The following is an 18950-nucleotide window of genomic DNA, read 5'->3' as shown; positions in this document are numbered from 1 at the left end:
TGAACCTGCCTTGAGAGAGTCGACCAGTATGGACGAATGTCAGCCCCTTCTCCTGGGGCGCAGCTAGGCAGCTATAAACACCATGGTATTTGTAAGACCCCTCTGCGCAAATAAAGGGCCAAACTTGGTAAGTGAGGTCCCCCACTGTAACCTGAGAAGAGGGTGATGGGTCGTTCAGAGGGAGCCGTAGTGGGTAGCCATCTCACATAATGCTGGCAGTCAGGGACTCTTGTGGTTCCAGCCCGCTATCACCTATCTGGGCTGCTCCACTGTACTGGATCTTTCTCCCTGTTATCTGCCTTGGTATCGGGTAATAACTGCTGTTTTGCAGTGCTTCTGTTTCAGAATACACTTCCTTCCACAGCAGTCTTCCTAGTATGCACTCCTTTGCGGCCAATATCGTGATTCCCAGTCCCCCCTCCGCTTCTGCGGTGGATTGGTATAATCTGTTTTTTTAAATGTCTGACGCTCTCTGCCAAATGGCCGCACAGTACATCTAGCGCAGTTCTGATTGACAGCTGTCTTTAGGAAGCCATGGTCACTGTTTCTGTATGGTTTCCTATGTACCTCCTGTAGAAGCTGGGACTCAGTAATGGAGATATTTCCATTACTTACCCAGCATGTGTATGGCCTGCAATGCAGCACAGACACCATTGTTTCTTTGTGAGAAAGATATTTGGTAAGTGAAATCGGCAAGATGTTCCATCAAGTTTAATAGATCTATATATAGATATAGATAAATATAGATATAGATTAATAGAGATATGTGTGCGTGTATAGAGAGAGAGATAGGTGTGCGTGTATAGAGAGAGAGATAGGTGTGCGTGTATAGAGAGAGAGATAGGTGTGCGTGTATAGAGATATATAGGTGTGCGTGTATAGAGATATATAGGTGTGTGTATAGAGATATATAGGAGTGCGTGTATAGAGAGAGAGATAGGTGTGCGTGTATAGAGAGAGAGATAGGTGTGCGTGTATAGAGAGAGAGATAGGTGTGCGTGTATAGAGAGAGAGAGATAGGTGTGCGTGTATAGAGAGAGAGATAGGTGTGCGTGTATAGAGAGAGAGATAGGTGTGCGTGTATAGAGAGAGATAGGTGTGCGTGTATAGAGAGAGAGATAGGTGTGCGTGTATAGAGAGAGAGATAGGTGTGCGTGTATAGAGATATATAGGTGTGCGTGTATAGAGAGAGAGATAGGTGTGCGTGTATAGAGAGAGAGATAGGTGTGCGTGTATAGAGAGAGAGATAGGGGTGCGTGTAGAGAGAGAGAGATAGGGGTGCGTGTAGAGAGAGAGAGATAGGGGTGCGTGTAGAGAGAGAGAGATAGGGGTGCGTGTAGAGAGAGAGAGATAGGGGTGCGTGTAGAGAGAGAGAGATAGGGGTGCGTGTAGAGAGAGAGAGATAGGGGTGCGTGTAGAGAGAGAGAGATAGGGGTGCGTGTAGAGAGAGAGAGATAGGGGTGCGTGTAGAGAGAGAGAGATAGGGGTGCGTGTAGAGAGAGAGAGATAGGGGTGCGTGTAGAGAGAGAGAGATAGGGGTGCGTGTAGAGAGAGAGAGATAGGGGTGCGTGTAGAGAGAGAGAGATAGGGGTGCGTGTAGAGAGAGAGGGATAGGGGTGCGTGTAGAGAGAGAGGGATAGGGGTGCGTGTAGAGAGAGAGGGATAGGGGTGCGTGTAGAGAGAGAGGGATAGGTGTGCGTGTAGAGAGAGAGGGATAGGTGTGCGTGTAGAGAGAGAGGGATAGGTGTGCGTGTAGAGAGAGAGAGAGAGAGAGGTGTGCGTGTAGAGAGAGAGAGAGATATATAGGCAATCTAGTTTCGTTGCAGAAGGCTTAATTCATTTTCCTTGCAAATCGTTCTTCCACTGCTGCTTCACTCATTCAATCTCTACATTAGTTGCCTGTTTTTTATCGAATCTAGTATAAAATACACGACCATTAGAAAAAACTGTACCAACATAAATCTGTTCAATGGTCTCAAAATATCACAAGATTTCCTCCCACTTACAGCACTTTTCAGCACAGTTTTCATTTTATTTTTTAATTTGCTGAAATGTGTTCAAAATTGCTTTATTAATTTCAATATTTAAACAACTATTATGTCACGAAAACATTAACCACGTGAAAGCAATGTCATTCTGTGTCAACATAAAGTGTTAGAAATCATTGCTTTGGTGAATTTTACATGTGGTGTTTGTGTGTTGACTTAAGTTGCTGTGTTCTCTTTAGAATTTCATGAGCACCTTCCAGACAGCTAGAGAAGCTGTAAGTTCGGCCACCGTTCAGGCTGCAGAAAAAGCTGCATCTAGCATGAAGGACTTTGCAGAGAAGAGCTTCCGCCTCTCCATGGACATAAACCTTAAAGCTCCAGTTATCCACATCCCCCAGTCTTCAGTCTCCACCAATGTTATTGTTGCAGATTTAGGATTGATAAGAGTCCAAAACCACTTCACCTTGGTTCCTGGAGACGGTTGTCTTCCTCCAGTCATTGACAAAATGGACATCACTCTTACAGAATTGAAGTTATCAAGGTATGATTGTGTTAAAATGGCATCCAATTTAATACTCAATTATTGTCTATTTAGGGACTGTCAATTGAGCAATGTAAAATACAGTTTCCAGTATTTAAATGGTTATACAATGACCACCATAACCATGGGATTATTTACAACCTTTTGTTGATCAGCCTTTAGTTGAAGAGAAGTATTTAAATAAAAACCTACATTCTTTCTTTTGCAGGACAACACTTCAAAATGGATCTCCCCAACCAGAGCTAGAGATTTTACAGCCAGTTAATCTGCTTGTCTCTGTACAGAGAAATCTTTCTTCATCTTGGTATTCCCAGATACCAGCCATTCAGATTGATGGAGACCTAAAACCCATGCAGGTAGGGTTACTTAAGACATTGGCATTCCTCAGATTTAAACAAACATTGACATTTACACCTAGTGTTTGTCTAGTTATGGCACCACTGATACATACTGATTAGCACCTAAATGATTGGAATTATTCATGTGTGGTTTCGGCATAAGAGACTGGATTGTATGTTCCTAAGTGAGCAGTTACTTCATTCAAATGTTATATAAAATAGTCTAATTAGTAATGAGAGTAATTGCTCTTTATTTCTAGATTGCTTTGAGTCAAGATGACCTCACTGTCCTAATGAGTATCCTTTTTGAGAACCTGGCAGAGACTCCATCACTTTCGAGTACAGCGCCAACATCCAATGCTGTTGAGAGAGTTGTAAAAGAGACGAAAACATCTGGTCAACAAACAGGTAGGTTACATTCCAGGGAAGTAAACAACATACTGTTGTTCGGCACGTTTATGGAAAAATGCCTCTGGCAAAGGACCTGTCAACTATTGCAAAAATACATTTTTATTGAAAATGTGCTTTTTACTACTTTCAGCTTCTAGTGTTAAAAGGAGGGTGTTATTTTAAAAACAGTATTGTGATAAATGTATACATATGATCAGAAGTGTGGGTTCTGGTGCAGGGAAGCTTGGAACAGGGCCCCATTATCCCCATGGGCCTTGGTCGACTGCACCTGCTGCACCAATGGTAGCTCCACCACTGCGTATGATGGAATATTTCCAATCCATGGCACGCAGGAATAGTGGTCAGTTTTTCAGAGGACTTTTGCACTTATTTCGCGATGTGAATATAGGTAATGAATCTCTTATTCAGAAACCCAATATTCAGAAAGAAAAACACCAAATATTGCTTACAGTTTGGTGATGTGTGTGTACTGTGCCAAGTATTCACCTACACACTGGACTATTTTTGTCATACAGTTGTTTTAGGGTGTCGCTTGGGAAATTCATGGATGACAATCTGTGCTGGAGCAGGCAGTAGTTGGATTTTCCACAGAATTCTGCCAGGGTTTGTCATACATATTTCAACATCTGTTCGTTTATATCCGTTTCTTTATAGAGTAGTATAGCATTAACATTCTAGTCCATTCCTTAAGAGCACAAGCCTCTGTGACTGCGTTATCATTTGCGCCCTCTAAGAAGAGCCTAGTGAAAAATGTAAAAGTTGGGCAGAAGTAGTTAGGTAAATACTTGAGGGACCAGGAAGTCAATAGCATTGATGGTCTGTTCCCAGTGCCCACTGACTCTGGGACTCATGCAAAAAAAGCTATATAAAGTTGCCTGGGCCCATCATACATTAGGACATGAATAATTGTGTAACTTGTTATTTGCAGGTGACATTTTATGGGACTCCTGGTAGTTGACCAAGGTTCGAGCATGTGACTTATTCAATACTGTATGTACTCTATTCAGAAGCAGGCTATTATATTGGCTGGATATTTACCATTTTTGCAGGGTCACACACAGGTGTAATGAGAAACTTTACAATGTGTGCTTTAACTGCCAAGCTCTATAAAGAAAAAAAGAATCTTCTGCAGGTTTTGGAATGGCTTAATTGCTCCATTTATCTACATCTCTCCTAATTATCTTAGTCTGTATGTGGTCCAGGCTGATGTTTCTGGAGTGAGTCTGACGTGTTTGGGATTAGTCTGCTGTCGGACAGGCTGCTATTGTGCTATAATAGTGTATTTATCTGCACATTCCCGGTAGTATATTAATATTCCACTTTCCCAAAAACCAAGTGTCTGCATTATTGTCTCAGTGGCAAAAATTTATTGGCAGTATGTTAAATTTAGCTCATACTAAGGCTCAAGTATGAACCAGGTTCATAATAATCTGCAGAGTTTACAGCAGAGAAAGACCCAGGTCAGCGAGGTAGAAAAGCATATCATCAGCTTACCCATCTTTTCTACCAACTCTCCCTTGACCAATCTGCCATGGACCATATGGCAGCAGTGTATAAGATCTGCAAGTGAGGGCATTGTTGCCTAATACTGAGAGTGTACTAGATCGAAGTCTCATAGCTATTATATGACCATGACCAATATTTTGATGTTTTCAGCTAGCAACTTAACCGCTTTTGTCAGAGCTGACTCATGGAGCAGTCAAAGTGGTGAGCAGTTGAATGGTCAGGAACTCCGCAGATCATTTATAAAATTCACAGAAAGTACAGCATTCAGGCTAAGGCACAAAAGGTTTAGCTGCCTCTAGTGTGGGTTTTACTCTAGAGTGCAGGTAAGCAAATAAGTAAACAGGAAGAAATAAAGTAAACATTTCTTGATGGTTTTTATGTATTATATTATGTATTGCTAATGCTGTCCTCAATGCAGATAATTTGTCAGGACATAGTCAAACAGGACAACTATTACATTTAACTTTCCTTCTCTCAGGATGTGGCCCTGAGTAGTTGTAAAAATGGTAGCAATGTTTTGCAGCAGGCTAAATGATGGCCACAATTTTGCTTTTTAGCAACATGGATCACATTATATGTGTTTGATAAACTGAAGGCAGAGCTTTTTGGATAATTGATTAAATTCAAAGATCCCCTCTACTAAACAATGTCTGTGGCAGTGCGGGGAAACACATGTTGGTTTTTTTTTAAATGTAATTTAGTATTTTAGTTAAAATTATGGGGGGTGGGTAAGCAAATTATGTTCACCCATAATTTTAATTTTGTGCACAACTTCAGGTAGCCATAACAAATTGGTTAATCCTTAGTCATCTGAGTAGGGCCAGGAACAAAAGTTGACACCCCTGGAATATACAGTGTGATTCCTCCTTCATTTTGTTGTAGAATATTTTATTGATCTACTGCCTGAAGAATTTTTTTTCCATATTTAGTGTTAGACGAAGATACATCATCCAAAAGATAATGTCAGGAAATTGTATGTGTAGATCATTTGCCGAAGCTTAAGCCCTGTGTGCGCAGGAGGTTGCCATGTGTCTTGGTATTTTTAGCACCTCATGTCAGTTCCTCTTATGGGCCTGTGAAATTATTTCTCTAATCCACCTTGCAAGAGCCATCTTTGGATAGAGCTCAGGAAGTTCAAAGTTCCTTTTGTCTTCCAGAGATGAACAAGAATTGCTCTGACCAGGACTAGGTTATTTAATATCGTTTTTATTATCTATCTTTCGACTAAGTGCAAGCACAATTTTTTTTATATCAAATGTGTGTGTTCTGCCTCTTCTGGCAGTTGTAATTGCCACTAAATATTATATCTTGAGTGTGAGCCATTTAAACAAAGCTTAATCCAAGCGTGTAAACGTTTCTGATACTAGAGACACACTAATTGCCAAGAACTGCAACTTCAATTTACTAAGGGCCCAGACCCTTCTATAGACCTTCTTGAAATAAATCTAACACCTGAGGGTATACTGGTCTTCACTGGATTGGTCAAGCTGAATTTGCACCAAAGAGTAAATATTTTCAAAATTCTTTAATACTATACGCAATGGAAGAATATTTATTTCTTGCTTTGAATAATTAACCACATTATTGAGCAATGACCACTCAATCTCCACAACATTAAAGAGCGAATATACTTCAGGTAAACAATAGGTGCTTGATTCAGAAGATCTGGTCGAAGTGGTAAAGGCTAAGGTTGTTCTTTGAGCATCTCCCATGTTTAAGGCACAGTTGGTGAGGCCAGAATGGAAGAACTGATTTTTTTTTTTTTTACTGTCTCTTGTGATCATCTTCAGTCTGCACACAAGAAGAGCAATGGGAGGAAAGATATGCCCCAGTTTGAAGTTCCACGGTCTCATCAGAGCATCTATTTCCTCTACTTTGTAATCCTTGTGCTGTGAAGAAAATCACTCTGTTTTGGAGTTTTGTGTGGTGTAATGACCACTGTTCTGGTTAGATTTGATGCCAACTGAGATAATTGACAACTTTTTTAGCCTTGCCTGTCACATGATGTGCTGAAAGGGACTTCATGTTGTTTTCTGCCCTTGATATGATTGTTGATACCTCTGTCATCATGGTTTCTTCTTGGTGCCTCCTTGTTCATTTATGAATGACACTATTGTGTGGTTGTCTGTCAAAATTTTGAGTTTTGTGTTGAAATTGAGTTAGAAAATGTAGTATTGCATGCCACATTACTTTTGCTTCCAGAATGTTTGCAGCTTCCTTTACTCTTGAAGCCATGCACTTTGTACAACTTCTGTATGCAGATAAGCATCCCAAACTTTGGTGCTTGAATCTATCATTAACACAGTCCATTCTGGTTCTGAGAGGGGGTGCTCTCTTTTTTATTACTGCTGGATCCTACAAATCTTTAAGAGGCTCCCTTGTGCTCTGTGTAAGTCTTATAGGCTGATTCAGATATTCTTGATTGTGGTCCCACTGATTGAGTAATTCTAGATGAAAACTCCTCATAAGCCATCTCACCCATGGACGTTTACCCAGTGTTCTCGGCAGAAACTTTTGCCAGCAGGGTGGGGCAGTTGTAAAACTTTGCAATAATATTGAAAAATGTTGGATGTTGTTGCCCACACCTGCTAGAACTGGCCAGACTGGTTGTCAAGTGGTCTTTACACACACTGCTGGCTGTAGTGCTAACATAGTGCCTGTTAAAACAGGAGAAACAATGGTTGATTCTATTATAAGATGGCTGTTAGGTTCTAAGAGCCGGGTTGTAAGTAAAAATAGCCGGATAGAGCATCCGGAGAATAGGTGCTGGGGGGAGAACACTGGATACCTATAATTGAATCCCTTAATTCCTAATAGCATGAGAAAATTACTTATTGAAAGCTGTCTCTGACCCTGGATTTGGTAAATCAGATGTTGAATCTTCACAAGTCTTTGCTCTAACACCGAGGTGTTGTCTTTCGATGTGTCTGATTGTATTCATAGAAATTGCAACTGTTAAGCGACCATTGACTGTATTTATGATCCAACTATGATTTTGTAGAAAAGAGATTACTTTGAGTGTTTTTGTTTGGGAACTGATATCCCAATCACCGGAATATCATCCAGATAAGGCAGAACTGTAAATCCCTGCTTCTTGAGACTAGCCATAAGAACCACTGGTTACATGGTAAAGATTCTGGGAGCTGTTGAGAGGCCAAATGCAGACAGGTAACCTGGAAATGGTTCCCTAGGCTGCAGAATCTGTCATCGTGCAGATCTATTGATGTAAGGAAACCTACTTCTTCTATTGCATTGAAAATGGAGTTCATAGACACTTAGACTCCATGTGGAAATGTCTTGCATGCACATATTGATTGAGTTTACTCAGAGAGGAACAGGTTTTTACTCCAGTTCTCGATCTGAGGGGAAGGGACTGGAGAGATAACTTGTTGTTCCTTAAGTATAAATTGCAGTGTAATGCCATCATGTTCTCAGGGGATGATGGATTCCTCGATTTCACAAAAAATCTTTTTCTGGCTACCACTTGAAACTCTATGTTGTACCCTTTGTTTATAATGTTCCAAAAATTGGTAAGCATCAAGACCTGAGGATATATGAAGCTTTTTAAAACCTTTCTCATAGTTCCTGTCTATTGGGTTTTCAATGAACCTCCATATTCTACTGAAATAGCAGTTTTTGCCAAAAGACAGGCTACTGCAACATCAACCTAGGGTACTTATTTCCACATAGTGGTTTCAGTTTTTTAACAGTGATCCTTAACATACAATCCTTGAAACTTGGATTGCCTCTTCTCCAATTGATCCACTTCCTTATCTATACCATATCCACCACTTCAGGGTTAAATTTCTTCGGCTCCTCTTTAGTTTCCCCTTCTTCCCTATCAGATGAGCCTTCCCCAAAGGAATCTACAGATCCACATAAAGAAAGCTCTTGATGCTCTCCAAGTCTATACACATCTGAGACCTTTCCCTTTTAACTCCTAGACATTCTTGAAGCTCCTCTTTTGAAACCCTATTAATCCGTTTCTTTCTGGAGGCTGCACTGAATTTTCTTTGTGAGGAATACAGTCCACACATAAAGCATCGTTATAATCACTGCTTATCACATGCTCCACAAATGTAATTGAGTATTACAGAGCTTTGTCCCTTATACAGACTTTTTTCCCCTGCTGGTTCTGGATCCATGTTGCTGGCTGTGTATCTGGACTCTGATGCATTTTTCAAACTCCCAACTCTGCAAGTGTTGACCCGGAAATGAGGTCAGGCATGTTGCTTGATGATGCCGCAGCTGCTTACATTTTATTTCCCTCTGACTTGGACAGAGCACCAGCTTTTCCTTGTGTTTATTACCTAATGGAGGTAAAGTGCGACCCAGGAAGCATACCCGTAGGGAACGACAACAAGACCATCCGGGAGCATAGGTAATCCCACATGAGTTGAAAAAAAATAAAAATCTTCACTATCCTTGCACCTGCCTTACTAAGCTGTGAAGGGCGGAGGAGTCACAGTATATTTCTTTCAGGGGTGTTAATTGTGTTCCTGTCTCTACTCAGCTGATTAAGCATTAATCCATTTGTTAGAACTTCCAAGGAGTCCGAGGAGGGATACCCCTTATCTGGGAAGCCCAAGAACCAAGTATTTCAAATAATAGGTCTCTCACCTTACAACCCTACTTTTTTATTATTGTTATTTTAGTTCAACGTGTGTATGAATGAATAATTTATAGACATCAATATATGTTATAATGGATTTGATTTCTACTATTTATTGTACAGAAAGAGCGGGTTCTGCATTTGCACAGAGTTCCAGTGATGAGACACCAACTGTCACTCTGAAGTTTGGCTTTAATTTTGAATCCCTGTCAGTTGTGCTTTACAACAGTGATAGTAGTAAGGTGGGTTCTGCCATATACTCTTGACATAACGTATATTTGTTTATATCCATGTAATGTATTTATTGCACTTAAAGCGAACCTGTCACCAAATCCTGTAGACTTTGGTTTTTTTTGTTTGCTTATATAGTGATAAAAAAAGGGTTGCCCTGTTCACCCTGGAAAGCATTTTATTCCACACACTTGGCTTCCTCCAACCCACACAGCATTAGAACTGTGAGGGGTATAACAAGTCAGCCATGTAACAAGCACTATAGGATCTCGCTGTTCACTTGGAAGTCATTATGTCACACTAATGCTTGTTCATCTACTTGTCACAGCTCTATTGTTGTGCGGGCTAGAGGAGGCGTATAGCGCACTGAATAAATAAAGTGCTTTCCTGGGAGCATTGAACCCCATTTTAGTTTGTTGTTGGTTGTTGGTTTTTGTTTTTATTTTCTTTTTGCTTACCATGTAGCACTATGTAATAAAGACACAAATTAACACTTTAATGTTCATCTTTGTTGGCACATGCTTGTTTATGTTTAATAATGACCTTATACCACATTGTACAGGTATACAGTTCACAAATGTGCAGTCCTATGTCATATCACAAAGTGTCTTAATAATTGCTTATGAAACATAACTTTGATCAGACATACATTCCAAAATCTAGCAGCCTGTCAAGGATTTTTACATTTAATTCATGCCTTTTAGTGATTGTGCATTACTTTTATTTGCTACGTTAGGTGGATTCTACTTGGCTGCGTAATGAAAACATGCGATTGGGGGAAATGACTCTGCATCTTCTGTCCTCCTCTGGAAATATGTGTGCAGATAACTCCATGGACTTTTCAATCCACCTCAAGGCCTGCACCCTTGACGACCTTAGGGACGGTTTCACCAGAGCCACTTCCAGGTTATTACACTTCATACACCTTGTCTGCCACTAACATTTTACTTCTGTTCTCTTCTGCCTTTAATAAGTAATGTTTAGCCTAGTTATCTTATTTAGGTGGCGTAACCCTATATAAGTGAAGATGAATGGGACTTTTACCCCTCTTAAGGTGGCCACACACTGGCTGATCTTGCCTTTTGGCCCACATGATGAGTGAGGAGGGCTTTACAGATTTGTCTTAGGGTTCCTCTTTCATCTGTAGCCTGCTGTTTCTGACCACTCCTACTGGTGCTGCTTGGCTACCAGATACTAATATGCTGTCACCACCAGAGGCCTTCACATCTGTGAAGTACGTTGAACATTGACATAGGACACAGCTAAAATTCGCACCAAGGGGTTGGTAGTCAGAACTCAGGCCTGCAGTCTCCCTGCTGCCACTTCTGAAGCCGCCTGTGCTGTATCTCCTGGAACTCTAAGGATGTCTTCCTTAATTAACTTGAATCCAGGAGACAACATTAGAAGCCCGTTTCAGGTGCCGGTGCTCTGCTGAAGTGGGACGGCTGACCACCGCAGCCCAGTTTTGGGCCACAGCCCCTTCCGGAGTGCTCTGATTTCAGTTTTGCCCCATTACAATTGGTCCACCAGGGCAAGTGATAAAACATTTCTATTTAAAAAATGTATGCTATGTATGCGTTACAAACTATGTACAATGTGCATTGTGTCTATAATGCAATGATAAAGCTTATTCTGAATTATGTGCTGTTTGTGGGATCTCCTTCTGACTGGACTTACCAGCATGAAATCTTATGTTCCAAACAATTTTCATTACATTATTGTTGGTCATCACAGCCTTTTTTGGGCCATAAACACAATAAAAGTACCATTATCACAGCATTTGTAACCAGCCTTGCCTTTTCTTGACTCTCACATACCATATTTCCACACATTTTGCTAGATAACTTAGCCATACAACTATTTAATTTGCCTTGATTCAAATGTTTTCACTGATGTAGCTAAGAAATCAGGTTGCACCAAGTAATTCGCACATAACCACCATTTCACTATTTTCAATTAGAATGATTGACCAAAAAGACTCCTCCAGCACACGCAGTATGATTGATGTAAACTACAAGCAAACTGGACAGGAGCGCTCAATCACAGCAATCTTGGAGAAGTTGTATGTTTGTGCCAGTGTGGAGTTTTTGTTGACTGTGGCAGATTTCTTCATTCAGGCCATGCCTCAGAGTCCAGCTCCGGATAAAACCATGCATATCCATGCGAGACAAGCCACCCCAACCAAGGGCAAAGCAGAGAGGGGAGGTATTTTTTATTTTATTTTTTCGACTGGTGCATGTCCATTTTATTATGTGTTAAAGCTGCATTGCCTGCAATAAGTTTATATGTTAGTTTCTCCCTACAAGGATGTTTAATTCCTGGATATAGCCTAACTTTTAAATGTATACATGAATTAGGTTTCTTTAGCCATTGACTACAAGTGTAAAGGCCATTGTACAGCTTTTCTTATATTGCTGTAGTATCATAGGAATCAGTAAGGGCTGCATTGTATATATGGACACTACTGAAACTGAGGAATAGTCCACCTTTGTGAGCACTCTTTGTTTTTAAATTTTTAAATATAATAGAGCGCTATTAGGTCTATTTCCCAAATACGACCTCCTATCTAGCTATAATCGTTGGTTATATACATTCTGTAGTAGATTATCAAACTGATATGGAAAACAGCCATTTCTTTTCCCGAGGTGTGCGTACATGCCTGTCCCCACCAAGCTGAAGCCAGCAGAGTTTAAGCATATGGTGCAAATTGTTTTGTTTTTTTTGTTTTGGGTTTTTTTTGGCTGTATTATCTAAAACTGTTGTTTTAAGCTAAAAAAAAAACACAAAACATAAACATTATTATATATATATATATATATATATATATATATATATATATATATATATATATATATATATATATATATATATATATAATGTTTAGGTTTTGTGTTTTTTTTTTAAGGTCCACAAAGATGGTCATAGGTCATGTGTAAACGACTGATCTGACATGTGTGTCGTGCTTGTGCAAATGATAAAGTGATGGGACAGTCAGGTGGTGTATGTAAAAAGTTAGCTCTGATGGGATACAAGTGAAGTTTGTCCTGTTGTGTGGCATATTCGAAAAATTAATGCTTGTGGGTGACTTTTATGTTCAGGGCAAATGTGAGCTATATAATGGACTGAGGCTAGCGTATGTGAAGGACCGATTTTGATGTCGTGTGTGGGCAAGTGAATTCAAGCGACAAAGGTTTGTTGGGAATCCTATGTGTAGGGCTGGGTCTGTCGGTTAAATGTGAGGAGGGAACAGTGTTTGCAGATCTTTTTTCTGAATCATTTTAATAAACTGCCTGTTCAAATGAAAGCTTATATTCTGCTTCCTGGTCATGTGACACTGGTGTTTTATTATTGTAAACCATAGTTCGTGACCCAGATACGTCCTGTAATAATCCTTCTGATTGCAAGCGCTCTACAGCTGATTTAATTAGGTCTTCTGTGGAACAGAACAACCCAGTCTTTACTAGTTTTTTGAAGCGTAGTAACCTTTTTCTGTCACGATTTCAGAACACTTAATTGGTACAATAAAGCATGTACTGATATAACAGGTCAGACTAATGGCAATATACTGTCTGAAATTAAGCTATGTGATGAAAGGGTTTGAGGTGATTAGGGAAAGAAATTAACAATAGGAAGTGTTTGTTTCATGACTTAATGTTCACCTACTAATGTTTATTGCACTCACTGGAACTGGTATCATTCATGCTGAAAAAACAATTCTAAAACTGCATAAGCACTTGCACATTTCTACCCAGCAGGAAGTAGCCTACCAATCTCCAAACATAAATGAATGGGAAAAACCAAACAATCAAACCTAAAATTGAGCAGACTGAATAGAACAGATAGGGCTTTTCTATAATCAAATTCTGTTTCTATGTCTTTAAAATGCTTCATCAGATATTAGTTGTAACTAATCGTACTAAGAGTTAAACAATTTTGTTCACAATAATGGGTAAGACTTGATTTTAACTGCTCAAAAGATTGACAGAGAGCATAGCTGCATGTATATATAGATAAATATCATTTGACAAGGTTATTTAGAGTTATTTGTATGCTTCATATTCTTTGTATTACTTTAGGTTGACTGGACGATTTGTATATGTGAAGCGAGCCATCCATGAATAAACCCCTACAACCTGCCTAATCATGGTTTTCTCCTTTAGCAGCCATTTTTCCTATGGAGCAGAATGTGCTCACCGAAAATTGGTTGCCCCCTTAATCACTCAGTTCCAGAATGAGCTCATACTACTGACTCGCTAGATATATAGCAGACTACGATCACGCGATTCTGCGATTTAACAGGGAATGTAGGTACTCTCATAGGCTAGAAACTGTGTTTGTGCAGCCTTGAAGGATCAAGTGGGCATTAAGTCTGGATCCAATGAGTAGACAAGGTCCACAGCGAAGGTCAGGGCAGGCGGAAATCTAAAAAGTAGTCCTTGCCCACAGTAAAGGTTAGGGCTGTTCAGCAATCTAGAAAGTATCCAAGGTTCAAAGCAATGGTCAGGACATGAAGCAATCTGGAGAGAGTACAGGTTCCAAAGCAGAGGGTCAAAACCAGAATCACAACTAAATGCAATGACAGACAAGCGTCTAACAAGAGCAGCATTTCTGCACCTATAATCAGCATAGGAATGCTGAACTCCCCATGTTATAAAGAGGAGGGTGGCACCTAATCAGCCGAGCCCCCCATTGCTCCTGATTTGCTGCAGTGCGATCACTTGATCACACTACACAACCCTCCTGGGTGCTTGGAAACGTCCACTGGAACCGAGCAGCTGGGCAACAAACTGGAGGATACAGTAGAGTTATTTCAGGTTTTTGTATAATGCATCCAGCTCCTTAACTTTTGTTATCATCTTCTGCCAATATCTACAGCACATGACAGGGTGTCAGCTGGTACCCTACTGTTTTGCCCTTACTATTCCGAAAAAATATGACAAATGTAAAATTGCAGCATATGTTGACAGTATAGTTTTAACGATAATACATTGGGGGCCTAAATTATTGGATTAGTTCGTGTTTCCATTGATTTCACACAATTTGTTCAAGTACAAACTGAGAGTGAAGAGAATAGATTCTCCCCCCTCAAACTTTGCTATATTTTGTTTTATTTTGCTGTTCCCGCTGCATAAATGATTTATAGTTTGGCTGAATACAGACAAACATAATTGCATCTTTTCAATCAGCCTCCATTACTAAACGGTTTGGAAATGTAGCACTGGAATTGTATTTCCATCTCTTTGCTAGACCAAATATATGTAATGAAGATGACTGTTTTACCACTTTTATTGTACACTGCCATTCCTGGTTACTACATAGCCATTGTCCAGATATTGTGCATCTATCAAACTTAATACAGAATATCAGACTGCTGAATGAATGGGCATCCATGGATTGGTTAATTGACCAAGTCCTGGATCCCAGCTTATTCAGCAGTCTGACACAGGACTGAGAGCATTCAAGCTAGGTACACACTACAGAAAATTACTCCCAATGTGATATCTTTAATGATTTTACCAATGACTGAAAGTCCTGACCAGCATGCATCAACACCTACACTATTTACCTTCAGATCTGTGCTGTTCATCTGTAATAACCATCGGCTGAAAATATTGTGACTCTGTAAACTCTATGGAGAAATTGCCTACACTGCCTGTCGTGGGTGCATACACACTGCAGAATTTGCCTGATATTGTCCCATTGTTTATAGAGATGTTTAGTACGGTTATAAAATCAAATGAAACGATACGATGTGCTTTGGTACGATAAAACATGACTGTGGGAGTGTACACACTAATGAAATATCGTACCGAACAGACGTCTACTGTGTTATTGACACGACAATCGAGTGAAAAACCTGTAGTGTGTGCCCAGCTTTACTTTTGTTTCATTGGGTCTGACATGTACCCAAATGGAGAAATACGGAGGGCCTTGAGTAATTACAGATAAGCCCGATATTAATATGAATTTGGTATGCAACACTTTTGTATTATGTTTAATTTTTACACTAGTTCTCCAGACAATATACTGCACTATTTCCATAGTTTTTTTTTTTTTCCATCATTTTTTCAGACCTTTAACACCTTACAAACAGGTGTATGAGGGGACAGTGTATACATTGAATGTTTATAAGGAAGTATGTGGTTTTTTTTGTTTTGTTTTTGGGTTTGTTTATGTTTATTCTCTGGTTCTGCACTGGATGATGTTATATTGATATTGAATGGTTTTGAGCTTAGCAGCAATATCGCCTGACTCAACTGAACTACTCTTCATCTGTACTTATAACCCCCTAGAATTTTTACGCGTTTCGGAGGCATAATCTTTTTATATTTGTGTACTACTGACTCCCTACAGAGTTATTGCCCGGCCTATTAAGTTGACCTGGGCTTGTTGCTGGACATTTAGGTGGTCAAAAGTTTAGATATATGCTAAATCTATATCTGGTAAGGAAACTGCATTCAAAACTATTGTCATCATCATAGCACAACAGGACAATTAGGGCAATTAAATATTAATGTGGTTGTGATTAATCCAAAAATCTGAAGTTATTTTGGATAGACGGACAGTCAACCCTTTTGTTTATTGCCAAGTCTACAAATCCTAAAAGCCTGAAATTTCTTTGGCTTGAAAGACCATAATTGGGCTCAATCGAAGTTCAGTGTATAATCTCTGAGATTTAATGTATCAAAGCAATAGTTTCCATAATCCATTTTTGAGAAGACTTTTGTATAAATTTTTAACCACTGGAGCGAGCCAGATAAACTGTGTGAACAAGATATATGGCCCCATAAAAAACATATGGGGATAATGTATTTTCAGGTACTGGAAAAAGTAATCACAGGTATACAAGGTAAAACATATCAATTCTCCATAGTGTGTAACCATCTTTTGTTGTTGTTGTTGTTATTATTATTATTATTATTATTATTATTATTATTATTATTATTATTATTATTATTATTATTCCACTTTTACTGGTGATATTGGTTATTGGTATGCCTTGTTACTTTTGTTATGTTTCATATTTATTGATTTAATAAAGAGTGCACAAATGAAAAGATATTCATAAAACAATTGACAATGTAGTTGAATTTTTTTTATGGTATTTTCTATAACTATTCATTTTTTTCTTTCTTTTAGAACTTGCAACCTCCCAGAAATTGAATGTGAAAGCATTTATTATGGATCCTGAGATAGTATTTGTGGCCAACTTGACAAAAGCAGATGCTCCTGCATTAGCAGTGTCTTTTCAGGGCAATGTTAATCTCTCTGATGTGAACTCTGAGAAGAAATTAACAGCCATGGTGAAAGAATTTAAAGTTCTGGCCTGTCCTTTTCTCCGACAGCTAGGAGACAATAACATCACTACGGTATGAATTTGACTGATTTTGGCTCATTCATCCTAAAGTGTACCAGTTAAATTCCAGGCTAACTAGGAGAGCTGGTGTGCCAAGGCAAGGTCTGCCTTTTTACAGATGATACATAGCTTTGTAACAGGGTGATAACCAGAAGGGGTAAATCAAATGCATAGTGATTTAGAGAAAACTGAGTAATGGACTAACGCCTTAAATATTAAATTTAATACATAAAAGGAAAGATTAATACATGTGGGACATAAAAATCCAAAAGGAAAATGCAGAATGAATGGTGATATAAAATATGCAGCAACAGAAGGAAGGGTCCTTGGAGTCATACTTTCAAATGATGTGAATTGTTAAGCGCTACGGAATTTGCTGGCGCTATATAAATAAATGATGATGTGAAGGATTGCAAGTAGTATAGTAAAGTAGTGTGAAAAGCCTGTGAAGTACTTGATTGTATAAACAAAAGTATGTTACAATGCCACTTTATAAGTCACTGATATGACCTTACCTCTAGTATTGTGTGCAGTTCTGGAGGCCATATCATAAGACATTGTAAAAAAAAAAAATGGCTACCAAAATGGGGCCTGGGCTTAACAAAATGTGTCCAGAAATTAAACCGAGAGTTACAGTTTAGAGGAGAGAAGGGATATCATTGATGTGATGCTAACATTTACTTATATCAAAGGGACAGATATGTAAATACCCCAGCACTGTCATTAATTAAACATACATATTATGTCAATAAAAATACAAATCCTTTAGCCACAGCAGATTCAGGGATTGTGATCATCCTTCTCTGCTAATCCAAATGAGAATGCTCCTGATTGTGGACTGTGCCCAGCAAATCACTGCTACACAGATGGATATCACCAGTTCTTCTACCTACATAATTGTATTAATATGTTGCTGTGTAATCCAATATGTTTGTCGCACAACTAGGATTTTCTCAAAAATAAAAGTATATATGAACATTAAAGCCATATTAGACTGAATACTAGCACTCATGAAATCTATATAGACATTTCACTAAAATATATAAACGTAATTGCTCATTACTGCAATATGTTAGTAGTGGAATAGGTTAATCTGGGCTACAGAGGCGGGGATGTGAAACCTTTTTGATCTATAATTTGAATGCCATGGACCCCTTGAAATATTTCTATATTTAATCTATGGGAAGTCTTTCTCCCTCATTTATTTATACCATCTTACTCATTTATCTACAGTAAGTACCAAACCATTGAATAGTTTTAATTGCAATACCATAGCTAACCACATAGTTTGCTACTGAATCATTTTAAATATGAAGTCTTGGGTGAAAGCTGCAGTTTACATTAAATGACGGATGCAGGCAATAACGCAAGTTTAAAACAATGTTAAATTACTGAATTGTCATCATCTGTGGTCTGAGCAAAGGTCACTGTCGGTCACCTGCAAAAAAAAAACACAAGCGACTGAATAGCGTCGAAATGCAAATTAATAATTGAGAAATATGCGCCATGCTCAACAGAGCTAGACAGCCTGGGTTAGCTTCCACTATAATGGAGACCACGACTGTGGTGCTCCCCTATATTCAAAAACCATTTTCTGTCTAATTAGCACAGGGTTACCCAGGGTTACTGCCTCTATTGGGTGAGAGCTACCAAAAAAACACCCCTTCTCCCCCTCCCAGAGGCTACCATTCCCATATGGATAAGCACTCTGACTCATCCTGATCTCCCTGGCTGTGAGGTAATTAACAGGATTGGTACACCTGGAGTGACAGGTGTAGGGGGACCCTGCCCTTTATACCAAAATGATAAATATAAATAAATAACACACATTTTTATTAACTAATAGATTAAATTAGTCACCCAAATCCTTTGGTCACCGATTTTATTAAATATTTAAAAAAAAAAAAAAAATCTTTCTGGATCCAATGTAGTTTGAATCGGGAGCCCAGAGAATAATCCCCATATA

General features: G+C 39.1%; 1 protein-coding gene across 2 annotated transcripts in view; it reads left to right on the top strand.

The window, feature by feature from the left end:
- The window catches only part of VPS13C (vacuolar protein sorting 13 homolog C), a 218151-nt gene that overhangs the window by 123333 nt on the left and 75868 nt on the right, over positions 1–18950 (top strand). For both annotated transcript variants that reach the window (XM_075208356.1, XM_075208355.1), the window contains 7 exons: positions 2228–2529; positions 2738–2885; positions 3128–3275; positions 9520–9638; positions 10364–10533; positions 11588–11832; positions 16768–16997. In XM_075208356.1, the coding sequence (XP_075064457.1) occupies positions 2228–2529; positions 2738–2885; positions 3128–3275; positions 9520–9638; positions 10364–10533; positions 11588–11832; positions 16768–16997 (1362 nt within the window). The remainder of the gene's footprint in view (positions 1–2227; positions 2530–2737; positions 2886–3127; positions 3276–9519; positions 9639–10363; positions 10534–11587; positions 11833–16767; positions 16998–18950) is intronic.

Source organism: Mixophyes fleayi, chromosome 4, assembly GCF_038048845.1.
Source record: "Mixophyes fleayi isolate aMixFle1 chromosome 4, aMixFle1.hap1, whole genome shotgun sequence".
Classification (NCBI taxonomy): domain Eukaryota; kingdom Metazoa; phylum Chordata; class Amphibia; order Anura; family Limnodynastidae; genus Mixophyes; species Mixophyes fleayi.
This window is presented reverse-complemented; position numbering and strand designations above follow the sequence as displayed.